General features: G+C 36.0%; 1 protein-coding gene across 1 annotated transcript in view; it reads right to left on the minus strand.

Moving 5' to 3' along the window:
• LOC107153194 (phospholipid-transporting ATPase IB) overlaps nt 1-27,744 on the minus strand; it is a 532,593-nt gene that overhangs the window by 373,607 nt on the left and 131,242 nt on the right. Inside the window, exon 24 of the mRNA XM_048801263.1 lies at nt 25,764-25,828. Within this exon, the coding sequence (XP_048657220.1) occupies nt 25,764-25,828 (65 nt within the window). The remainder of the gene's footprint in view (nt 1-25,763; nt 25,829-27,744) is intronic.

The following is a 27,744-nucleotide window of genomic DNA, read 5'->3' on the forward strand; positions in this document are numbered from 1 at the left end:
TCCACCAGTAAAACAAATAAATTAATTAAATTTCATTCTCTCTCTCTCTCCTCTACTCTCTCTCTCCCTGCCCCCCCCCTTTGGGAAAAAAAAAAGTAATACGTGGCGTGACTGAGTTGCATGCACAGGAGGAAATTCTGGAATCTATGGCATCAAATTTGAGATTCAGTACAAATTCTAATTCTAACAATGGGATCTTACAATATTTCAAAAGAGAACAGGTATCCTAACCTTGAGGTAAATCTATTGTTTCGTAAACAATACTACTCCACCCCCAACCCCCACCCAGTTTTTTCAGTTATATCAGAACAGGGTTTAGTAAATGTTAATATTAACTGAGCTTTTGAAAGGTAGGAAGGCTTACAGGCTGACACTCCTAAGAAAGGTAAAGGGGGTGGGGAGATGGAAGGGGGGAATGAAAGAAAAGGAAACAGAAAATCTCTGTATATATACAACAACTCTGGCTGGGAAGAACACAGATTTAAACCCCAAGAGTTACAGAAAAGGCTGAGGAAAATAAAATAGAAAGATGAATAGACTCAATGGAGTATAGGACAAATCTTACAGTTAATTTGCCCTTCAATGTCCCACCAACACTCAGCCCAGGGGATTAAAAAACAATCTGAGGTTGGAAGACTTATATACATTTCATACTGATTAATTCACAAAACAAATTATAAGAGCTCCCTTCCTAATTATTAAGATTTTGGATGCATGGCAAGGTACTTCTTGTGCATGGGAGGTAGACACAAAGGTCTCTGGGATGAGATGAGTTCCATGGACTGCTGGATTAGAGAAGAAGACTCTAACCCAGCATTATTGCCTTCTAGTCTCATCCCCAGGGACGCTGCCCACTTCTCAACTTTTCTCAAAATAACTCTCCATCATCACCATCATAAATTTGTTGAGGGTTTCCACATGAAAGTCTCTCCTTCAATTTTACTAGAAAAAAGTAGCATAACCACTATTGGTTCATTGATTTCCATTTTTCCCCTGGATCACTGGAACTAAGCAACATGCTCCATCATTTCTTCTTCTAACATTTCTCTCCATTACCCCATTAAACATGGAGCATATAGTTTTTTGTCTTATGATGTCTATCAATTATAAAATTGTGATTGAAAATATTTTCCAAGACCTTCTGAGGATTTTAAGCACTTGACATATATTTCCCATTCTTCTCAACTTGTAGGTTTTTGTTATCCCATATTTCAAGTCAATATTTTTAAACCCTCAAGACATCATTGAATATATACAATATTAATCAAGTTTTAGAACCTATTAGTAGTAGTAGTAGCACTTTCTTTGCTTTTTATCCCCTTGAGCAGCTGGGATCCTCCATCCAAGATCATTTTCTGTGTACCATGAAACCTTCAAAGTATCCTTTATTAAAAGTGAGCTAGTGGCAAGCTCCCAATTCTTGTTTCTGTGTTTTGATCCTAACATCACTCTTCAAAGACTTTTCTGCTTTAAAACTCTAGGTTGGCAGGTATTTTCTTTCAACACTGAAGGTGCCATTCTATTGTGTTCTGCCTCCGCTGTTGCTGGCAAGATGTCCCCTGTTTCTTGGGGAAAGTAATCTACACCTGTCTCTCTCCTCTCCACCTGTTTTTAAAATCTTCTCTTTGTATTTGGTGTCTTGAAGTTTCACTATGGTAAACCTGGTAAGAACGTTTTTACTGATCCTGTTTAGGATTTATTAGGCTTTTCAAATCTATAGATTGGTATCTTTTTATCACTTTGAGAAAACTCCTAGCTTTTATTTCATTAGAAATTTTGTCCATCCTCTCCCCAATTTTTTTTTTAACCTCCTCTCCCTTCTAGGACTCTGATAAAGCTCAGGGAAAATATTCTCTTTCTACCTTGTGTGCCTCAATCCCTCTTCTATATTTTCTCTGCTCAATGCTATGTATTCAGATTGGGGTCAGTAAATTGTGGCCCATGGGCCAAATGTAGCTCATGGCTGTTTTTTATATGGCCTGTCATCTAAGAACTTTTCACATTTTTAAAGGTTTCTAAAAAACAAACTTAAAAACAAGGATGATTATGCAACAGAGACCACATGTGGCCCACAAAGCCTAAAATATTCACTGTTTTGGAAAAATGTATTTGTTGACATCGATTCTAGATAATTTCTTCATTCTAATTTTCTGCTTCACTAATTCTTTCTCAAATGTTATCTAATATACTACTCAACTCTTTCTTAGAATTTCTAATTTGTTAAAGTATTTTTCATTTATAAAAATCCCTTTAGTCATCTCTTGCCTCTGCTATGCTGCATTTTGTCATTTACTGTTCCCTACAGATATTCCTAGGTCTACTGTCTATATTTTTAAACACAGTATGGTTCTTTTATATTCAATACCTGGTAATTCTAGAATTGTCTATCTTTGAAGTTTATTTCTACCGTCTTTTCTTTTTTATAATATTTTTTAGTTGTCAATGGACCTTTATTTTTCATTTATTTGTATATGGTGCTAAGAATCAAACCCAATGCCTCACAAATGCTAGGCAAGTGCTCTATCACTGAGCCACAATCCCAGCCCTCTACTGTCTTTCTTATACTGCTAAATGCTTGAGGTGTCTTTTTCTTGTGTTGTACTATTTGTGAAAGCAAACTCATTATTTGCACTTAGAATTAAAGTGTCCGTACAAGAGCATCTGCATTAGTTTCTCAGATGCGTTCAACTGAAGGGTCACTGGACCACGTGGGTGAGGAGAACCCAGGCCTCGTGTTCTCAGGAAGCCCATTTTGCTGCTGGCTCACCTTATCCTGTGGGTGAAACCCTTTAAGGCCCCCAACTTATTTTGAGGAAATTCCTTAGTATATAACTTTTGTCCCCCTCCCAATGCAGACCTGTCAAAATGGAAAGTGAAAAGCACTAGGAACACTACATGTTCAAAGCCAGTCTCAGCAAAAGCAAGGCACTAGGCAACTCAGTGAGACACTGTCTCTAAATAAAATACAAAACAGGGCTGGGGATGTGGCTCAGTGGTCAAGGGTCCCTGAGTTCAATCTCCAGTACCAAAAATAAAAAAATAAAAACACCTGTGAGCAGCTACTCTCAACACAAAATACTTCAGTATTTATCAGACTTCTTGCTGCTCTAAGTTCTCCTTTTATTCTACTCATACTCTCTTCAATGCTATTAAAAATATATTTTTAAATATTTTATTCAGCAGTCTCACTTAAATTTCAGCAGGAATGTAACCTAGACTACCATTATTAGAAACAGAAATCCAAGTTTAAGCTTTTAATTGTTGTTAACATTTAGAGAATTGGGAGTTCTTTTCATTTCAATGCTGAGAAACTAATAAAGCAAGCACTTTTCATAATCCAAGAACCCAATAAAAGACACACAGATGTCATCCAAGAATATGCTTTTGCATACATCCCTAGGAAGTCTTAAGGCATGGATGAACTACTCTAGGCATCGTCTTTCTACCAGCAACATGAAATCTCCCTGTAGCACACTGGGATCCTGCTGGAAAAGCAAGTGTTAACTACTACTAATAGAGCCCTAAATCCTATAATTTCTAAAAAATGACAGTTTTCATTTTTTAAATCAATTTTTACTGCCCTAACGTAATTCCTCATTGTTCAAGAGGTTAAAACAGACTACCTAATGAAATTGTTTTCAAGTGTCCTAACATGGGTGTTTACAAGGCCAAAGGAGGACTAGTGACATGCTAGACATAGTGACATAGACACAGTGACATAGAGGGTCAATTGCATGCTGTCCACAGGGCTTGGTCCCCATGCCAGCATTTCTCCCCCAAATCAACAAATTTTTCCTGATGGCAACAAGACAGTCTTGTGACATTGACAACACCCTCAGTAAAGAACAACACATGTCAATAACTTTTCCACTTCTTTCCTTCCCAAGTCACCAGAGGCAGTTCACTAGATCATTCTTGGTGTACACAAGCAAATGCTCCTAAAGAATCCTGTTCCAGTGACCTCAGTCATCAATCTTCCTGTTCTGATTTAAATTATAAAAATATTACTGAACACTTCCAAATTGTAAAGCAGTGTTAGTTATGCCACATACCAAAATGAAACAAAACCAGAAATCTAAGTGAAATTAAACAAGATTTATGCCATCAATATCTTAAGTTCTTGAGTATATTGACAAATCTCATTTCAAGTTGCCACCTAAATATCCATCCATGTCCACATGGTCTTTCAACTCCTAAACATGTTTTTATAGGATGGGCAACCAGCCCATCTGATAATTTTTAGCACTCCTCTCATGAATTAACATGATTAATATGTTGGAAAATTATACAAAATTTAGAGACCAATAATCAATTTCTTTATTATCTAAACTCACACTAAAAACACGGGGATTCATAGATTAGATAATATTAATAATTCATTAGGTAGCAGCAGTGGATAATTAGAAAAGATTTAGTCTATTAAATTCTAAATGTACATATGCATCACATCACCAATTCCTATCTTGCATAATAATAATAAGAAGAACCCTTCTCTCTTCTCACCCTATATCTATTCTTATCCATTGTGCAAATTTTAAAGGTATTAAGACTGATGAGGAGAACCTCAGAGGAAAAACAAAGGAGAAAGGTTGATTCTTAAAATAGTTTCCTCAGAACCACTCCAAGTTTTCCAGTTCTGCATTAAGGAAGAAAAGCCATGGGGAGAAACTTTCAAATATAAGTAATTCAGTAAATTTCATTATAGGACTGTGACAAAAATTAATAAATTCATAAATAAAACCACAATAAGCAGCTTTGTCAAGAGAACAGCAAGAAAGAATCAGGTCAGAAAGGTGAACATCCCGTGCTCATCTCTAACTTTAGAGTTTTGTCAGATAAGTCACTTTTTTGTTTTATTCTGCCAAACTCTTCAAATCATTTTCTACTCGCAAAGCAATCCAGTCAATTCTCAATGGAAAGACTGAAACTTCCAAAATTTAAATAAATTAATCTATAAAAATAATGAGCTGCCAGAAGCAAAATCTAATATATAACTTCTATAAATGCAACATGAATAATAAGGAAAAACATTTAAATTTTAATCTAATAGACAATAATAATAATTTGTATATAGTCATTAAATAATAATTTTCCACGTAATAAATAATAAAAATTTGTATATCGTCATTAAATAATAACTTTCCATATAATTATAGTAAAAACAATTAACTTTAAGAAAATGAAAATGTGAATATTTTCACATTCAATTTGGCATTATAACCTGTGTTATTTCCATTCAAATGCAGCAGGATTTTCAGTCCTACTTGAATCTCCTTGTAGAAATTTATCAATTGAATCTTGTCAACTACTAAACTCTAATTAAACTGTACAGTAAGCTATTTATATGTCTGCAATAATTTCCTTTTCAAGATACACCAGACTTCAGTTTTATTCTGCAAAATCATTTTCAATTACATATTTAATCTCTATGTTATTGCTTAAATTACACCTGCACCACCCTCAGCCCAGATCCTGGCTGGAGATTCTGGCAGCAGCTGCCACACATGTCAAAGGGTTGTTATTATGTTCAATGGGAGCCACATGTACTTAGTCTGCCACAATAATTTGTACCCTATGACCTAACTTAAACTATCATGTTTTGCTAAATTTTTTTTAAAGGACAAAGGGTGATTCTTGGTACTCACGATTCAGACACAAAACACAAATGTTTCAGAGATAAAGCATCCTAGATGTATTATCATCTCTTTAGATCCCCAAACAGAAAACTATTGGGGACCTGGGGAATCTCACAAGCTAAGCTAATCCAAATACTGTTCTTAAAATTTAGATTCCATTAAGTGGTCACCAAAAAAATGGAAATAAAGAATTTATGTCTACCCATCTAGAAAAAATTTCACTCACAAAGAAAGAAAAACTGGGCAGGCAAACAAAAAGGTATATAGGGCACTCTGGGTCCTAGATTCTTGAAAAGAATATTATATTTCAAGTATCGATAACACCACTCTTGTAACACACTTGTAACACAAGTTACAAGTCCAGACAGACTTGTAACTTGTGAAGTTACCTGCTGCAAACCCTTTCCCTGAGCGGCCAGGAAGCAGTGTTGTTATGTTACATTAAAAGGTGAGGCAGGTGGATGGCAGAGAATTTTGACATATTTTCCCTTCTGTTATATTAAGGACTTTGCATTCTGTGACCAAGAGGGATCTGGAGCAATGAAAACTTGCACACACTCTTGGAGAAAGTATGAGAGTGATAGATCCATTTCAGGCAGAAATTGGGCAATATCTTATAACTTTGTTCTTATTATTGAGTGATTCAATTTCTGTTTCTAGGCACACACCTGGGAAACTCCTACATATGTACACAAGGAGCAGCCCTTGTGAAAACACACAAAGTAAATAACAATCAAAAAAGTCTGCCAAGATTTAAATAATGTACAATTATCTAGAATTAATGTAGCTATATAAATGATGAAAACCACACAAAGGTATATAATATATAATCTCATTGACATGAAAGTGAAAAATCCCAAACAAGTTTATCGCTTACAGATACACACACTACTCATGTATGATAAAGGCATAAAAACAAGTCAGTGGATTTCTTAAAGGCAATGAGACAAAAGAGAGAACAAAGGGAACTTCAATTAAAAAATGGACTGCTTCTTTCAAAAAGTCTCCTGCAATCTGTCTTAACTCCAAATTATGATTCATCTGTTACTTCTCAGGTATCTTTCATGTAAACAATCATATTATCATACTATTAATTATACTTTGCTCTTTTCTGCTTTACTCCTCTAACTTTTATCATTTGTTCCCGTATTTTGTCACACTGAAGCTACACTTTCAAAATAATGTGAAGAGGAATATGACAGGGAACATGTCTATTGCATCCTTACTTTCAAAAAAGGACATAACTGTCACTGTATGGTGTGTTACAATGAGCAACAGAGGATTTCATAGATGTAACATCAGTTTTAAGAAAGTCCACACCTATTCCAGGATTCAGTGTTTACTGACAGTGGTGGTAATGATAAATGAGTGCTAATTTTGGTTGCATCTAATGAGATGAGATGACTGCATGGTCTTTTTCTTTATCTGTTAATAAGACTTAAGCATATTAATAGATTTTTCTTAAGAAATGCATGTTTATATAACATATGCTTTCTTACATTATTGGATTTGGTTTGCCAAAATCCTTTATTAAAGAGTTTTCCCTCTTAGTTCATACTTGAGATTGGCCTTTGTTTGTTTGTTTGTTTATGAGTGTGTGTGTGTGTGGTGTGTGTGTGTGTGTGTTTCCTTTGTTATCCTACTGGTCCTGGTTTTAGTCTGAAGGTCTATTTAGCATCAAACTACATTGGAAAGTGTTGACTTTTTCCTACTTTTTTTCCTAATTTTCTGGGAAAATTTGTAAAAATTTCGAATTATCTATTCTTTTAGTACTTGAAAAAACTAAACTGTAAGCAACACAATAGTTCCTGACTTCTCGTTGTAGGAAAAATTACAAATAATGACACCACTTCTTTAATGGCTACAATTTATTGATATTTGAGTCTGTTTCTGAAAGTTCTATGTCTTTCCTATGTAATTTCCCATTTCAGCTAAGCTTTAAGTTAGCTTAAAGTTGATCATTGTACTATCATATTTTTCTACTCTGCTATATCTGTAGCTATTTCTCTTATCTCATTACCAAAATTGTTTATTTTTATCTTTTTGTTTGTTGCTACAGCTTACTTAGGGTTTATCTCATTCGTCTTTTTGAAGACTCCACTTTTAGTTTTGTTGATCACTTCTTGTTCCATTTACTAACATCTTTAATTGTATTTATAACTCATTATTTTAAGCCTTTTTTCTTTTACAATATAATCAGTGAGGCTATGAATTCCCCTCTTCAGGATATTTATATCCCATGAATTTTGATGCAAAGTATTTTTTTAATCATTCAGTTCTGTTTTTTCAGTATGATTTTCCTTTGACAGATGAGCTATTTATAAGTGTATTTTAAATTTTAATGTATTATATTAATTGTAATAATTAAATATATGAAGCATCCTGTACTTTTTTATTTGTGGCAATTGTTACATAAAAAAAATTTAAATCAAGATGCATTCTGCTATCATGTATAACTAATTACAACAAATAAAAAAAATTAATGGCTATTATTCAGCTTAGAATAGCAAAGAATATGCTATCATTTATTGCTATGCCTATCATCCTGGCAAACTGTCTGACCTATTGAAAGCACTCAAATATCTGTTGATTTAGTATAAACTCAGAAATTAAATATGTATATATTTATGTGTACATATATGTGTGTAAATGTGTGTGTGTGTAGTATAGTGTGTGTGTGTGTGTGTGTGTGTGTATGTGTATTTCTCATGTTCCTCCTTTGGGACTTAGGCCTAGAAGAAAAATTCCCACAAGGAAAGAAGGCAAGAATGGCTTTTCTGCCATCTACCACCTTCCCTTTGACCCGAGAATACACCATCTACAGTTACAAGCACATTCATAGAGTGAGTTTTCAGAAGCTTGCTCCCTGGGTACTCCAAGAGATCCAGAAATATGCTATGAAGAAGATGGGGACGCCAGACGTGCCCACAGATAGCAGGCTCAACAAAGCTGTCTGGGCCAAAGGAATAAAGAATGCCCCACACCATATCCATGTGGGATTGTCCGCAAAGCAGAATGAGGAAGAAGATTCACAAAGAAGCTCTATACTTTGGTTACCCATGTAACCATTTCTTAAAAAGATGCACAGCAGATTAAAACTGCTGATTGTCAAAGTTACACAGCTGTTTTTAAAAATGCATTATGTTTTCTTAGCCTAAGCATTCTCTTCCATAGGTTTCTTCTTTTACCATCATCTTATAAAAGGAAATCTCACTATTTTTAAAAGCACCATTTCTAATCTGTGTTCCTTATCACAGGAGTTACCCACCAATAAAGCTAATGCTCAAGTAGGTTAAGTTACCAAAATATCCTATGTATCCACTTCTGTGAGATTAACAGTGCAAGAAAGTATTTAAGATGAGGAAAAACCTGTAGCAGCAGCAATTATTTATTTATAACTCTGCATCTCCCTGAATTAGCTAGAGATCCAATCAGATCCCTTTTCTCCCAAGAGGTATAGATGTGTGTGTATGTGTGTGTGTATTTCTTTTCTTTTCTTTTTAAATAAATGCAGCTACAATCGACAATGGGACTAGAATTAAGCCAGTTTCCATTTGACCAGGCAAGGTAGGGGCCAGCAAACTTTAAATATGGACAAGATGTAAATATTTTAGAATTTGTGGGCCATATGGTCTGTGTTGCAACAGCTTAACTCTGCTGTTGTAGCAATAAAGCAATTGTTGACAAGACACAAATGAATATGTATGGCTGTGTTTCAATAAAACTTTATTTACAATAATAGATGGAGAGCTAGAATTGGTCCACTGGCTGGACTCCTACACTAGGCCTAAAAATTATCTACACTGTGCTGTCCAGTATGATAACTACTAGCCACATGGCTATTTAAGTTACTTTAAATTGATAGTTCCTCATCCAAACTGGTTATGTTTCCAGTGATTAGTAATCACACATGGCTACCAACTATTCCAATGGTTAGTATAGAAAAACATTTCCACTTCTCACTAACTCTCTTTTTTTCTTTTTTTTTTTTTTATTAGGACCAGGAATTAAACATAGGGGCACTAAACAACTGAGCCACATCCCAAGCCCTTCTTTTTAAATTAAGAGACAAGGTCTCACTAAGTTGCTTAGAGCCTTGCTAAGTTACTGAGGCTGCCTTTGAACCTATGATCCTCCTGCCTCAGCCTCCTGAGCTACTGGAATTACAGATGTGTGTCACTGCACCAGGCCCTCACTAACTCTTTATAGAAAACGTGTGTTCTTCCCCCCCACCCCAATATAGCAACCATTTTGTTTCATGCTAGGGTTTTTATTGTTGTTTTGTTATTGTTCAAACATAGGAGATTCTTTTTTTTTTTTTTTTTTTTACTTTTTTTAATTGATCGTTTTTAGTTATATAAAACATTAGGATACATCTTGACATAATCATAAAAGCATGGAATACAATTTGTTCTAATTCACACTGTTTTTAAATTCAAGTTCCTGGTAAGAAAAGGGGGAAATACCTGAATAGAGTAGGCTAAGTCCAAATGAATATGCTAAGTTGGATAAAGATACTTTTCATCAGGTTTATGATTGAAATTTAAATAGAAGAACTAAAGTGTTTGTCTGGAGGAAGGAGACTATTATTCGGCTTTCTGTCACTGTGACAAAATACCTAAGAAAATCAAATTAAAGGAAAAAGATTATTTTGGCTCATAGTTTCAAAGGTCTCAGTCCCTGGTCACCTGACCCCTCTCTTTTGGGGCACTGAAAAGAAAACATGGCAAAGAGCACATAGTGGAGCAGAGATGCTTACCCCATGGCAGCCAGGAAGCAAAGAAAGACAGAGAGGTAGGAAGGGGCCCAAGGACAAGATAGCTTTCAAGGACACACCACCAAGAACCTACTGCTTCCAAATGGGCCCTGCCTCCTAAAGTTTACATCACCTCCCAATAGAACTGTCAGCTGGGACCAAGGCTTCAATACATGGGCCCTTGGGGAACATTATAGATCCAAACTTATAACACGGGTAACTTTGAACTTCCCCACTGAAAGCAGAGCAGAATGTTAATCTTCAAGGGATAGTAATCATATTCTAACTTACACATTAAACTTTGTTTTATATCTGTTACGGATTATTTTTCTTCAACAGTTTTTAAATCATACAGTTAAGATTGTTCTCATACTAAAGATTAAACACACACACACACACACACACACAGAGTCATTCAATATCTGTACATAGGTGCACATTTGTATGTATGGACACATGGACATGGATGAATCTTTATCTAGGAAGGTATATTGCTCTTGACCTGGAAATTTACAGCAGAAAACAAAATAAAGTATGTTCTTAGACATGAAAAGTTAAAAACAACCTCAATGTCCAATAATAAAGAATTAAATAAATTATGAAAACTATATGATAGAATCTATGTAGATTTCTAAAATGGGCTATAATTACATATTTGTTGATCTAGAAACAGAATTCAGCTTAAGAGAAAAAATTAAGTTAACAAGAGTATCTACTATATATAATACAATTTTTGAAAAAACTATATATGCACGTATACACTTTTGTATATGTACATATGCATCATGTACACATGCACACACACATACACTGGACATACATGGCAGTTATTATACTGTTGGTGAATGAAAGGGAACAAAAGAGCAATATATATGTTTATATGTGTGGTACATATGTGTGTGTGTGTGTGTGTGTGTGTAATTTCAACTATATGCTTCCACTTGCCCAAGAAAAAAAATTTCAAAACTTAGCCAAATTTTTAATTGTAGTTTCTGGGTAGTTAGGTTCACACTACTTTTTATTTTCTGTTTTCTCATTTATACCTGTTTTTACAACATGAAATGGATTTGGTGCTTTTTTAAAGGGGGTAAAATGAGGTTTAAAACTATTAGATTGCCAGAAAATCTAGATTATTCTCAGAACAATGCTTGTGGCTCTCATCCTATTAATCAAGTGAACTACATCAAAGGCTCTGTCTTAGGTACATCTTGAAAATCATTCCAAATAAAATATGTCCAGGTCTACAGAAGTCACCTGACATAGGAACAACAGTGCTTGGAAACCTGACCACAGAATAAACTTCACTGATGAAGGAACTTCACAGACTTAAGCCTCTGATGTAATAATTTTTCCCTTACAGTTCCCTGGGGCTCCATGGTCACAGAAAAGCAGGTTGTTATCTCAGCCTAAGACTTATCACCACTGTGAACATTAAACATTTTTCATGATATACCTTTATGATATACCATGTAATTACTGATTTTCTTCACTTAGGAAGATAAGTCAAAGGTTGTCAGGCTCCCTGCAGGTTACACATGCCTAGCACTATGATTTGGATGCTTCGAAGGCTACCATTAGCACTAGTGGTAGACAAAGACTTCTGAGTCCCTGTCCCACCAAAGCCAGACTACACAGATACTGATTATCTCTTGTAAATAATCCCACTGTATGGGAATAATGTTGTAGCTACAGTAATAGAATAAGAAAGTAGAATCTACCTCTGTTTTGTGAAATGTGGAAATAAAAATGTAATAGATTATAAAGAGACTGGTGCATTAGTTTATAAAGTCCTGGTTGGTTTAACTAATTATTTCAAGATTGTTAGCAATATCTATCACAATTAAACAGAGAAAATATTAATTAAAGGACATTCACTTTACTGGTTAAATTATTTTAAAAATCATAGTTCACTATGAGTTAGAGAAAAATAAAGTTACTCATTAGTTTGCTCATCAGGATAAGAAAATCGATTTAACATGCTAACCTAAGACTTAACAACAAGTTTCAGCAAAACTCACTGAAAACTTAGTTTTCTCCATTCTTCTCCATTGGATCCTTTGAACCCCTGCCAGACAGGCATTCATCTCCACAATGTCCCCAAGCAGCTCTTCACAAAGTTTCTAATGACCTTTGTTAAACCCAATAACTACTTCTCTGACCTCATCTCACTAGACCCATAAGCATCCTTTAATATAGCTGTTCCTTCCTTCCTTCTTGAAACTTTGTCGATTTCCAAAATGTCAACCTCTCATTTCTCTACCTAACCCAGAGCTGAATTCCATAGCTGTCTCTAGTCGGCCGTATGGTATTATTCAGTCCTCTCGTGTTTTAAAATGCTTCGCTGAACACTCCAAGGTATTTCTGTCTATTCCAGACACAAATGTTCAACTGTCCTGGAGATGTCTAAGAATAACCTCCTAAAGTGCCCCAAAGAGATTCTCAATTCCTCCACCATGCCTGCCTGTTCTATGGTCTTCCTCATCTCAGGCATAGCCACTTGCTTCTTCCAACTGCTCGGATCCAAACCTAAGAGTCTTATCCTTTTCCCATGCCATATTCAATCTATCAGTAACACCTATCAATTTTTTCTGTGAAAATACTCTATACCCAGAATCTCACTACCTATTCTCATACTAATACTGCCAACACCCTGATCCAACTTTCCCCATCATCTGTTCCCTGAATGAGAACAATAGCCTGGTAACTGGGCTCCCTGCCTCTATCTGTGCCTCCCTACAGTCTATTCTTACCCCAGCATCCAAATACCCTCTTAAACAGTACATCAGGTCATATCACACCTCTGCTCAGATTCCACCAATGATTTCCATTTTACTCAGGATAAAAGCCAACTTATAACAATAATCTACCAGGGTAAAGGATATAGTCCCTGCTAGTTCTCAGGCACCCTCTGTCACTGTCTCCTTCACATATGAAACTCCAGCCCCATGAAGCTCAAAGCTGTAGGAAACATTAGCCTTGGACCTTTGCACTCACTGAACCATGTGCCTGAAACATGAGTTCTCCAGACACAAGATGACAATATCATTTACAAACCAAATCAATGCACTTTGGGAAATAAATAGGGGTCCTCTTAAAATTATTCCAGGAAAAGAGATGTAAACTAACAGCCCAGAGCTCACTCCCTGCAAGATGTCGGCATCATGATGAGAGAGGACTTCCCCAGCCATCCACTAGTAACCTCTACACTCCCTGCTACCAGAGTTCCCCTCATTTTGCTTTATATTCCCTAATAATACCTTATTGACACATATGGAAAAAATGTTTCTTAATAGTATCTTTGTCCTTTAACTATAAATACTGTAAGAATTATTCCTAAAAATAAGTTAGGAAAAAAATATTCAGGCAACATTTCTAGTATACCCGAATCTTACCCTCACAAAGAGAGGTTAAGAAACAAGTTTGGGTTCTAAACATTAGCTTCTTCCACACACACTGCTCCCAGATTTCATATTCTACACTGAAGTCATTGTAAGCATTTTCTAAATTCTGATAAAAAATAAGGAAATTATTCCTCTGGTGCTGATCATTCTTCCAAGGAATATTCTTATGAAACTACTGAAAATATTTTTACACAAACTAGATTATGGATACGAGTAATGTGTAGGTGTTTCTGTATTACTTTTGTGTTTGTGTACATCCTTTGGACTCTGGATAAGGAATTAAAGGCACTACAATAATAACCACATAGTCCAAAAATAATTTTTTGCGGTTTTATTGTAAATTTGAATTTTGCTTATAGAAATACTGAATGTTTTTTATGTTTATGAGGTCTGAATGCTTTCATTGAAATGTATAAAGATTTGGCTCTGCTTCCTGATTCTCATAACCTGAGGTGCTTCTGCCATGGCCCTCTGCCTCACAGTGGGCCCAGGGCAATGGAGTCAGCCACCTGTGAACTGAAACCTTTGAAACCAAACTTTCTAAGATGCAAGAGCAAAACGATGGACTTCAGCAATGTAAGAGGCCTTGCTTATCTCCAAGAAAACAGACAGAAAGACCCATCCATTTTTAAGGAAGCTTCCATTATGGTTTCTCTTATATTTAATGTTGTTTTAATATTACTATTTAAGAAAAAAAACTATCAGAGGTTTCTATTTTTCATTTATTAAATTTGTGAATTTTCAAATTAATGACTTTCTCTGAACCTATCAGAAACTGAGGAAACATCAAAACAGACCTAATTGAGGAACATATTTCATACTTTCAAATAAACTGTCCTGTTTGCTTAACAATTAATTGATGTTTACAATGAATATTTGTATGTATGTTTGGAGTGTCTTTTTTTATAGAAAATTTGCAATGAAATATTTAAGGGTCAAGTAATATCATCCCTGAGAATTACACATAAATGGGCTGAATCAATAAACAACAAAAAAAAAACATACACAAATGAACATATACATAGAAGAAAGACAATAAGTAAAATGTTACCTTTTGGGTAAGCTGGATAATAAGTAATGGGAAGTCATTATAATATTCTATTTCATAATTTTGAAAACACTTTTTAAAAATATTATAATCTCTAATATGTATTAATATAACTGAAATTAAACATAAGCAAAATTAAAGAGATTTTCAAATATTTTAATAGTTCTATGACAGATTTTGTCATTTTCACATCAACTCTTACACATTTGTATTTGAAAATCTGGTCTAGGGCTGGGGCCGTAGCTCAGTGGTAGAGCGCCTGCCTCACACATGTGAGGCACTGGGTTTGATCCTCAGCACCACGTAATATAAATAAATAAAGATAATGAGTCCATCTACATCTAAAAAAATTTTTTAAAAAAAGAAAATATGATCTAAATCCAGTCTAAATCAGATGCAAGATAATTATTTAAAGAATGACTGAAGAATCTTATTCTAAGTCAGTAATCTCATGCATAAGTGTTACAAAAATTGTTTTTAAAAAATGTATAAAGATTTGTGCATACAATTGTAATGTATAAAAAGAAATACCTTATTTTTTTGGCAAAGAAAAAAGGGAGAAAATAACAAAGAAAAAAAGTTTGCTAAAAGGAGATCTTACCAAGTAGGTAAATATCACCAGAAATTTATTATAAAGATGGTAGGGGGGAAATACACATTTTCTAACAAACATTTTAGCAACAACCTTGAAAAAAATAAAATATCATACTGTTAAGAGTTACTAGAAGGGAGCCAGGGGCAGTGGCACATTCCTGTAATCCCAGTGGCTCAGGAGACTGAGGCAGGAGAATCTCAAGTTTGAAGCCAGCCTCAGCAAAAGTGAGGCTCTAAGCAACTCAGTGAGATCCTGTCTCTAAATAAACTACAAAATAGGAATGTGGCTCAGTGGTTGAGTACCCCTGAGTTCAATCCCCAGCACCCACCCCACAAAAAAGAGTTACTAAGAGGGGGCCTGAGGGCATAGCTTAGTAGTGGAACATGTGCTTAGCATGTGCAAGGTTTTGGGTTCAATCCCCAATACCTCTCCCCCCAAAAAATCAGGTGCTAGGAGAATTAAAAGAACTCATGTAATGTGGGGGCACTCATGAATAAGCACTCTGCAAGTGAGCTTGTGTCACTGCAGAGGCTGCTTAGCATACTGGTTAAAATCTATGACTGCATGTCCTGCAATAAAAACCACATGACAGTGCAAGAAATTCTAAATGTGTCTTTACAAGTGGTCTCTCTAAACCTGAAAAAAAAAACCTCCTATTACATTAAAACATCCATGTAATCTTGAAGCAGGAAATAATGACAGCATGCTTATTCACATGCACATGTTCATACTTTAACGTATTTTAGGTAGCTTACCAAGGAGCCATCTTTCATCACAGAAAAGCTCAAATTGGAAAAACTAGACTTTTATAAAAGTAAAACTGAACATAGTTGATTGTGAATTGCAATGAGAATTCACTGTGGGTCAAAGTTTTCTGAGGATGGAGAGTATCCTATGCTTATTCTTCCTTATGCCTCACCTTAAAACCTGGCAACTAGTAAAGCTCTTTGCCTTGAAAGGAACAATAGGAAAAAAAAATAATAAACTTCTGTGTAGTCCAGAAATTCACTCATCACTCAAAGTACTGTAAAGAATCCACTATACAGTAAAGGTCTCACTTCAGTGGTTGAATCTATAAAATATACTGTTCTATATATATATGATTCCCACTTTTTACCTATAAATGAGCCCTTGCTAGATGTTGTTTACTGGTTGACTCTCAATCTTTTTCCATCTTCTTTCATGTTCCTTCCCTATAGTGCAAAGGCTTGATACCACATTTCTCAGACTCCCTTATGATACTAGAAGTCTGGGTGAATTGTCTCAACAATATGCATTTCGTCAAGACTGAGGAGACCCAAAGGAGACAATGCCATTCCTCTTCATGTAGGGGAAGTATTCCACATTCTAACATCTCTTCCAACTTCATAGGTGTAGTTATAGGGAAGCTATAACTCCCTGAAGGGAAGTTACACTCCCTGTAGGCTCCTGGGTGGCAGCAACAATATCCTGACCCCATAAAAAAAGAAACTGCAGAGGCAAGATCTTGAAGCCTAGCTAGGGCTTTCAGACTTCTCCTTCAGCTTTTCCAATAATTTTGGAAACACCTAATTTCCTGCTTTAATTTCTTTGCATTTGATATTAGTTCTCCTACCAATTGCTGAGTTACCATCTTTCAACTTCAAACCTACCCTCCTATGTTCCTTGTGACACTATTTTCCCCACTAGCACCTCACTCCCTGCTGGATCCTAAGAGTGGAGGGAGTTTTAAAAGGAGAGAGGGTAAAAATCTGCAGAAGAAAAAGAAAGCTGCTCCTTCCTGTTGACCTCCTGTGGGCTTCCTGTCTGCATGCAATTCCCTTCAGAGTCACTCTTTCAAACTGCAAGTGGGGATAGCTGTGTTCAATGCAACTTCATTTCCAGAAACAAGAGCTGGGTCAGTTTTTTCCTGAGGGTTGTAGTATGCCAACTCTTACCCTAGAATTCTCCTTCACATACTATACTTCATTAATACTTCTTTACATTCAAACCACTGCCCAAATAACTAATGTAACTTTTATCTCCTGATTAGAACTTGACTTGTTACCATTTCCCACCCTGAACTCAGATTCCTCCTATAGTTGATATCAGAAGTGGATCTAAAAACCAGTCCAAAGGTGGTAAACTGGCATTGACTATTTCACTTGTTTAGTTTGATGGCACTGGTGACCTTATCATCAGTGGAAGAAAAACACTAGTTGTCCACAAGAAATAGTATCAAAACAGTTATTTAAATGGTTACTTATGACAATCTTTAAGTTAGTATTTATCAAAAATGTCTTCAAGAGGGAGAAGTGGATTACTCAAATTTTAATTCTGGTACACCATAAACAACTAGAAAACTGGAAAAAAGTATATGAAATAGTTGTTTAGAGACACTAAATAGCATGTTAATGAGATGAGCCACATGAGAGCTAAGGCTTTCTTATTAAAGGTACTTTCTAAATTGTAGAACTGAAACCACAAAATGTTGCTGAGAAAAATTAAAGATGACCTAAGTAAATAAGAGTATCCCATGTTCATGAGATGGAAACCTCAACGCCAGTGAAATAGCAAATTGCCCCCAAGTTAATTTATAGATTTAATGCATAAATCTATAATTTCCATAAAAATTCCAACAGGAAACTGACAACCTGATTCTAAAATGTACACAGAAATGAAAATGTCCTAGAACAACCAAAGTAATCATGAGAAAGAAAAGTTGGAAGATTTGGAGACTCATTACAAAGCTACCATAATCAAGACAATTGAGCGTAAAGAGGAATGTACACATGAATGGAATAAGAGTCTAGAAAATTTGTGGTTAGAGGACAAACAAGAAAATGTGGTCTATACACAGAAATGAAATACTATTCCTCCATAAAAAGGAATGGAGTCCTGTCATTTGCAACATCATGAATGGAACTGCAGATCATTATGTTAAGCGAAATTAGGCAAGAAAGACAAGTACCATATGATCTCATTTATGTGTGGAATCTAAAAAAGTTGAGAATAGAATGGTGGTTGCTAACGATAGGGGAGGATAGTGGACAGCTCCAGAGATATGGGTAAGGGTTGATCAGTGGGTAACAAATTACATTTAAACAGCAGTAAGAAGTTCTGGGTTGCTATTATACATTAGGATGCAATAGATAACAATAATGTGCTGTATATTTCAAAAAGCTAGAAAAAGGATTTTTTAAAGTCACCATAGAGAAATGATAAATGTTTGGGGAGCTATGTTTAACCTTATTTAAATACTATGTATCAAAATAACACATGGTACCCCTTGATATGTACATTTTTATATTATATATCAGTTAAAAATAAATTTAATTTAAAATCAACTTAAAAATAAAATTACAAAGTGCTTTTGGAACTCAATAACAGGAAAAATATAAAACCAAATTTTAAAAATGGGCAAATTTGACAAAGACTTCAACAAAGAAAGACTTTTAAATGGCCAATGAACAAGGAAAAGCTACTGAGCATGATTCGTCATGAGGGTAATACAAATAAAACCACAATGTGACAGCATACCCACTAAATGGCTAAAATGAAAATCAAAAACAATGTAAAATATTGATGAAGCTGTGGAACAATAAGAACCCTCAGATACTCCTAGCCAGGTCATAAAGTAGAAACTGGGTAGCAATTTCTTATAGCTTTTATCCCCCTTGTAACTCAACAATTTTACTCTTAGGTATTTATCCAAAAGAAACAAAAACATTTGCCCACCAAAGCATATACAAAATGTTCATAGCATTTAACTTTTAATAGCCTCATACTAGAATTAATTAAAATGTCCACTGACAAGTGAATGATCAAATTGTGATGTATCCATATAATGAAATATTTAGCAGTAAAAAGTAATGAACTAATAATAAAGCAACATGGATAAATATTGAAGTAATTATGTTGAGCAGGGTGCAACGGCACATGCCTGTAATCCCAGGGACTTGGGAGGCTTAGGCAGGAGGAGCTCAAGTTTGAGGCCAGCTTCAAAGCACAGCCTATTGTAAGAACTGCTGATTAAAGCCAAGTCTTAGTAGGTCAAGCAGCTGCTGAAACACACAATTATGGCAGGAAGAATACAAGACCACAGTATTGTATAGTTAACCACTTGTCAACTAGGAGCTTAATGAATGAAAATTCCACAATCAGGGATCAAGATAAAGTTAGAAGACAAGGTGGAGTTATGACAGCCTAAGAGAACTACTACTCTCACAGCTGCACAAATGCAGCTTAAATAATTCTGTGGGCACAAACTCATCAGGTCTCTTCCATGAAAGTTAGGACACTGATGGGAAAGAGCAGGTCCTTAGGAACTGGAACAGGGACACCTGTATCAATTTGAAAGAAACCAAATCACTTTCCTTCAAATCTCATTTGTTTGCCTTTGCTGGCAAATGCAGAACCCCCTCCTCCTCCTCTCTGAGAACAGCCACCAATCATGCTGAATGCTTAGAGGGACTACACTGATTGATGCTCCTTTACATATCATGTGTAGGGTGCGGATAAACCAAAAGACCTCCCTGCATGCAGTATCTCGAGCTGTATCACTTCTTCTCACCATAGGAAATCTGCAGATTCTGCTTCTCAAAGTCATCCAGAGGCCTAAGCAAGGCGAAAAGTTCTGCTGTTCTCAAAACACAGCTTTCAAAGTGGCTCCAGCTGTGCTTTCTTCAGTCAGCAAATATAAGAGCCAAGGAAGCCACCAGATAAGGGGTTCTATCTCAATGGATAAGACAGAAGTTTCACACTCACTTCTGCTCATATTCCACTAAGAGAATTCCACCCCATGACTACACCCAGTTACAGGGATGCTGGACAACAGTTTCTGCCATCGGTGTTATCAATGAATTTTATGTAGTTCTATTTTCATTCCTAATTAGCCATCCCATCAATGACTTACATACTTATTTCAAAAACTTTTTGTTAGATTAATGCTTCACTCAGAACAAATACATCTCTGCCAATATATCTTTCTTTTGGTGGCTCATAAAGAGATAGTCATTTGTATATTTCATAAATTAATACATACTATAAACAACTACACTATTATCCAAATATGTAACAAATCTTACATATGTCATAATTTGTTCAGTGACCTTTTCCTTAGAAATTTCTACTAAGGTTCTCCATAGGGCTTATATTCATAGTCAATGTAGTCATTGTGTTTTCTACATTATTATAGCAGGAAAAACAAATGTTCCCCAAATGAGTTGATGCTTTTTGTCTTTTACAAACAAATATCAAAAGACATGTATCATTTGATGACTAGCAGTAGGTTTTGTGAAATTTTGGAGAGTAACAGACTACAGTTTGATAGTTTTTAATAAAATGCTGATAAAGTCACAGATTTTTTTTATATGTAGGATTCTTAGTGTTTAAAAAGTCTCACATGTCCTTATCATTCCATGTAATAACAGCTAATATATTTCAAGGAATCATATATATTTAGGGAAAGATTCATAGTTAATGATAATAGTCTTTGTGGGTCAGTGTGACATTGGTATAATCTATCCAACATGATCACTGTTAGGACTGATCCAGAAGGTGAAGAACACCTTGACCCAGCACATACATCAGGCAATGCCGTCACATTGCTCCTGCTTGTCCTACACTTGTCATCCTCAGACTGCTATTTTTACAGCTGGTTAAAAAAACAGCATCTCTGAGAGTCAGTTTCACCAAAACTAAACATAGTTCCTAAATCTATTCAACCCATACACACAGGTGGCAGCATCTCACAAAGGGCCAAAAGCACACAAGAGTACAAGCCCCCAGGGATGACCCTTCTTATTTGGACCATTCCTCCTAGACCCATTTCTAGTCAATATGCCAGGAATAAGGACTAGGGGTGCCAGTAGCAATCTTTAGGCATTATGGATAAAGCTAATTTCTCAGTACTTTTTATTTCAACCAAAAGCAAGAAAATCTCAACACTTTTCCAGCACACTAACATATCATCTAATGCACATCATCACTCATCCTTATTTCAAAGACAACTATGTAACAGAGTTTAGGTGTTATTTTGTCAGCAATTGAAAAGCTCAAAACACAGGTAAATTCTAATTGTTTATAGCATCTGGAGGCCTAGCTTGGGCATACTTATTGGTTAGGTGAAGGTGATGGATGCCAGCTCTGGGTTTTGAGAAAAGCCTCTTATTCCCTCATGCATGCAAGAGATGAAGTAAGGGTAGCATAGTACAAATTCTCAGGCCCTCTCCTTTGCTCCTGTCTTGTGTGCTTCATCATCAGAGCCCTGAGATCTTAAACATCAACTTGGGAGCTCCACTAGGCATCTGCCATCTAATTCATTGCCCCAGGACTCTGATTTTATTCTACATTGATCAAATGAAATTTTAATGAGAACAGGAATACCTGCAACCCAACTAAAGAATGAGGGGAAGAAGAAGGAAACAAAGAATACTCCTGAGTGGACAATAAGGTGTTCAATACCCTTGGAATATTGAACAACAAAAAATAAAATAGTAGAAACTGTTTCTTTGCACAGCAGATACTGAACACTTTGAAGTCATTATACTTGTAATGGATAATTTGAATTGTCGACTTGATTGGATTAAGGGAAGCTGATGATTAGGAGGCTTCTGGGTATGTCAATTAGAGTGTGTCTAGGAATGATTGGCATGTGGGATAGCCAATTGAAATGGAGACTCTTGCTAAGTGAGGGCAGCACCATCCAATAGGATGATGGCTTGGGTGGAATAAAAGTTGTAAGAACAAGGAAGCAACAGCAGATCCAAGCTCAATTCCTCTTGACTGGGTTCTTGATTGCTGCTGTGATCACTGAGAATATTGGATTCTCACTTCTTCACTCTTCCAAAGTGGACTCTGCCAGTGATTCTCCAGAAGCCTCTGTCTCAGGCTGGGGTAGCACCCTTGTTCTGAAGCTTCAGTCTCTTGGACTGTGCAGATACTTGTTCTTCCAGCTCTCCAGCTTGCAGACAGCCATTGTGGACTATCCAGCTTCTAGTTGCATTTATTAGTGCAACCTAATAAATCACCTTTTTATAATTATATTTCCTATTGATCCTGTTCCTCTAGAGAATCCTGACCAATACAATACAAAAAGATGAATGTTATGATTTAGTTATGGTGTCCCCCAAAAGCTCATGTGTGAGTCAATTCGAAAAGATTCAAAAGAGAAATGATTGGATTAGGAGAGTCTAAATCTAATTAGTGAATTTATCCCTGATGGGATTGGCTGGATGGTTATTGGAGGCAGGTGGGTGTGGCTGGAGGAGGTAGTTCATTGGGGGCATGGCTACGGGGTATTGAGGTGCATTCCTCTGCCAAACACACCACCATAATGTTCAGCCTCATCTCAAGTCCTGAGAAATGAAGCCAGCCTTCTATGGACTAAGACCTCTGAAACTGTGAGCCCTCAAATAAACTCTTCCTCCTCTATAAGTTCTGATCTGGTCCTTTAGTCACAGCAGCAAAAAAACCCTACTAAAACAATGATGTTGCACTAAAGAAAATCAGGCATGCACCTATAGACTTTTCTCATTGCAATATCACAATCACTCTTTGATCAGGTGGACCAAAAAACTCCAACTGTGCCATCAGTCCAATGGTGTTATCTAGAGCTGAAGGCCATCTCTTGGATTCCAGAGAATTCCATACATAGTGGGAAGATACAGGCTCATCTCTGAGTACCTAGTTTTAAAGTTGTGGATTCCTTGGAACTGGGAAGTCATTAGGAAACAAGACAGGCCCAGGTGTAGACGCTGTGCAGAAACCAAGTGTCACAGGAATCTCTCTGCACCCACAGCCCACTCTCCTTTCCACAGAGGTGCTATTTCATCTTACCCAGCTTCTATTCCCTAGTAAGATCATCCTGCCCTTGGCCATCATGGCTGCCCAAGTCATTGCTTTATCAGCATGGCTTGTAAATAGAAGTTCTTACTGAAAGATGGAAAATTATCATAAGTTTGTTCATTTATTCCCTCCATTATTGAGCTCCTTATATGTGCAATGCAGCACTGTCTTGAAGGTAGAGAGTAAAAAAATAATCAATCAATAAATAAATAAAAAGAAAATTAGATTTTTATCCTAGACCTTACATCCTAAGACACTAGAGGGAGACAGATAAAATGGAAAGTGTTCACAGTAGCAAAAAACACCAAACAACCCCGATTGAAAAATGAATAAACATTTCCCCAAAAACTACTTACAAATGACCAATAAGCACATGAAAAGAATGCTAATGTCACTAATCATGAGGGAAAATAAAATCAAAACAACAATGCAATGAGACTCTCCTAGTATGAGAATGGTTATTATCAAAAAGAAAAACAGAACAAAGCTTGAGTTAGCAAGAATATTGAGAAGTTGGAATTTCTGTCCACTGTTGGTAGGAGTGCAAAATGGTACAGCCACAGTTGGAAAACAGTACAATTCCTCAAACAGTGAAACATATCATTACCATATGATCCAGCAACTCCACTCCTGGTATATACCCAGAAGGACTGAAAGCAGGGTCTTAAAGAGGTACCTGTATACCCATGTTCACAGCAGCATCATTCACAAGAGCCATATGGTAGAAGCAACTCAAGAGTACATGATGATTGAATAAATCAATAAATGTAGTACATACATATAACAGAATATTATTCAGACTTTAAAAGAATGGAAAGCCTGTCATATTCCATAACATGGATGAACCTGAAGATATCATGTTAAATAAAGTAAGCCAATCACAACAATCACAGATTCATTAATATGAGGTAACTATAGTTATCAGATTAATAGAGACAGAAAGTTTCCAGTGATGGTGGGAGGTAGAGTTGGAGAGTCGTTGCTTACTGAATTTCAGTTTAAGAAAGCAAAATTTCTGGAGATGGCTGTACGACAATATGAATGTACTTAATAACACTGATTTGTACACTTAAAATGATTACAGTGTATTTTACCACAATTTACACACACAGTATTTTCAGTGTTAAAATGTTTTACAAGAAAAACCAGAATCAAGTGCAATAAGTGATACTGGGGAGGATGGAACACTTGGGAGACTGCAGAGCATGTGAGAAGTAGAGTCCTAATGATGAGGCATGACCTGGGATTCTGGGATTCTTGCAGGCTGTTGTAGTTTAGATGATGAACATCCCCCAAAGAACCATGGTTGGTTCACAGGGTTGTGTTATTGGGAGGTGGTAGAGCCTGTGAGAGGTTGGGCTCTGAGGGAGGTATTTTGGTCACTGGGGGCATGTCCCCAAAGAGGGTTGTGGGGCTCTAGTCCCTTCTTCTCTCTTTTGCTTCCTGGCCATGAGGTGGGTAGTTTACTCCACCACACACTCCTGCCATGATGTGCTTCCTCACCACAGGCCCAAAGCAATGGGACCAACCAATCATGGACTAGAACCTCTGAGACTGTGAATCAAAACAAGCTTTTTCTCTTTACAAGTTAATTTTCTCCATCATCTTGCTATACTCACAGGAAGCTGACTAATACTCAGGCAATGATATTAAAAGGATAAGGGTCACAGTGAGATGAATCTGAAGCACTCGTGCCAAGGACGGTCCAAGGACGGTATCTTGCTGATGTTGCCTTGGACACACACAGAACTGTGGGGTGACTCCTGCCCTTAGGGTTGTGAAGGGGTAGACAGCGTCTTGGTCTTCACAGAAGGATGCATGGCCTACTGGTACCTGGAAGGTGTCTATGGGTGTCCACCAGGAACTTGTTAAGTCTTGACAAATGGAATCTTATATTCAACTCTTATTTTTACATCAAATCACTTCACAGATTACTGGTTTCCTTCAGATCAGCTCCTATTCCTGGTCTCCTTGGTGGTTTTAAGCCATGACAAGGTGGGAACATGCCCATAAAATACTCAGAAAACCATGCTATTCAGTCTTCCATGAGCTGGTGGCACTGGGCAATTAAGTGCTTATGTATCCTACTCCTTTATAAAATTTAAACAATTCTTAACACTTGAGCATTTTTTTTTTAGGTTTGTACTGGAAAAAAAATCCTACAAATCTCTTTTGTAAACTACACTGGAGTTCACCACAATGTAAATCATAACAGGTTCATCCATTCATGGACGTACTTCATATTTAACAATTAAAGGTAAACCAGATTAGAACTTTCTCATTTTAAATACACAATTCTAGGTGAGTGAAGTTAATATTTCAGGAGGCAATATCAGAACTTTACTATCTTGATGTTTTAAGAATAACACTTGATGACACCTGCTGATAAATACAACAGAAAATAGATGCAGTGGTTTTATCATCTTTTTCTAGAAAAAGAACAATCTCTGATTAATAATCATAGTAGAAAAAATAGTTTTAAAAATTTTTATCAAATACAACTTTCAAAAAAACTACTTACATCCAAAGAGTCCTCCTTCATTAGGATAAGGGTCATATTCTGTGACACCAATCGGCAGGAATAGCCTAAGTGGAGAAGGAATAACATGTGAATTTAACATTCCTCCTGTGGGTTCCTAAATTCTCAACTCCCCTTCTTTTGTCTACCTTATTACCATTTTAAGCCTATTGGTTAACACAGAGGACTAAGGCAAGGATGAAGAAACCATAAGCCTGAATTGAATTTGATTCCTGCAGACAGTGTGAATAGAACTGGCTAAGAAGGTCTTTCTAACTAAAGGCTAAAATAAATACTTGTCAATTTTCTGTGGATTTTTCTTTATCCTTGTTATCCTTGTATAACATTAGGATAAGCCTTAGATTATCTAAAATAACAGAAAACACTTTAGGAAGACAAATGCTATCCAATGGTGCTCCTAAATCAGCATAAACATGCCTACTGGAATAGCAAGTTCCTTTGTTTCCTTTGTAAAAAGTAAGTAATTCTCTCAAGTTTCAAAGGAATATTATTGTATATTGAGGGATCCACTTTTCCTACCAGAAGTTCAAAGTAATTCCCATTTCAAGAATTAAATCTGAGTTTAAAAAAAAAAAAGAAAAGAAAAGAAATTGTTTTGTTTGAAACAAAAGGATTCCTAAGTAGTATCAGTAATTTCAATCTTATTGTTAAATAAAGTTATCTCTATAGCTTAAGAGAGATACTTTCTTCTGTTTTTCCTCCCAGGACAGGAGCATATTTTCTATGAAGCTCTTTCCTTCTCAGTGGTCACTCACAGATCAAGACAGGAGTACCTCCTAATTATTCCCCTCAAATTCACAGACTCTATGGAATGAAATGGCTCCAGCCACCTCAAAGATCCACAATGACCCCCAGGGCTCCCAACCCCCATTTCCATTCAGCTTACTGAGAAAAAGCAAGCAAAGAATCCTCCTAAGAATCCTAGAAAACCAGACTTCACAACCAGTTTTTTTCCTCAACATCTCAAGATAATATATTGATGATTATAGAAAAATGAAATAAATCATCAAAGTGTAGAATTTTAACCTTCAATTAAACATGTTATGATTTCAAGATGAGCCTTAATCAATCCTGAGCTGAATGGTGGGAGACCATAGATTCTTCTTGCAGAACACCTATAACATCCATTCTCATAGGTGCTTGATTGAAGGGGAAGAGCTGGCAGGCATTTAACTAGTGAACAAGAAACAGAGATCTGCATGTGTGTCCCTTCCTGTTCCCCAGGTCTCTTTTCATCTCTAGGAAAACCAATAGCAGGCACAAAACAAAATTCAAGGCAGATGAAAATTAAGACCAAGAAAATCCTTTGTGGATTTTATTTGTTTGTTTTGGGGGCAGATAATAAAACCTTGTGTTTGTTTACTTCAGAATGTAAAAAGAATGTCCCTTCCCTCATGACTCTCATTTGGAATATCTTGTAAAGCACCTCAGAACACAAGTTTTAAAGCACAAAATTACGACTTTTAATCTAAATATTCTTTTTTAAAGCCATTAGAAAAGATAGAGCTCAAGATGTTTAACAATAGCTATGTCAAAGGAATGAGATTATTTCTCTTGTAAAAACTACCACATACTATTTTTAAAACTGAAACTAACCAAATAAAGTCAAATCATAATACTATATGGGCAAATACCTATTAGGTTTTAAAAAGGGCAGAGGATAACAAGCAATTTTGTGTACATTTTAAAGTTAATTTTAATAACAGTTATGGGTAAAAGTAAGCTGCTCCCAGAATACTATTCACAGTTTCACATAGAAGGACTGGAATAATCAAATTCTTTGTTTCCCATTAAAATTTTTCACTCCTATAAGTTCTTAGATTAGTCCCAGAAGAGAGGGCTACATTTTTATTTTCACTAACAAAAGGGGATATTGCAACTTTAATCATTTTCCTCTATATTGGGCTTACTCTTCATCCCCAGAGACTTCTAGGAACTTCATGCAATGTTGACTGTTACAAAT

Source organism: Marmota marmota, unplaced genomic scaffold (genome assembly GCF_001458135.2).
Source record: "Marmota marmota marmota unplaced genomic scaffold, marMar, whole genome shotgun sequence".
Classification (NCBI taxonomy): domain Eukaryota; kingdom Metazoa; phylum Chordata; class Mammalia; order Rodentia; family Sciuridae; genus Marmota; species Marmota marmota.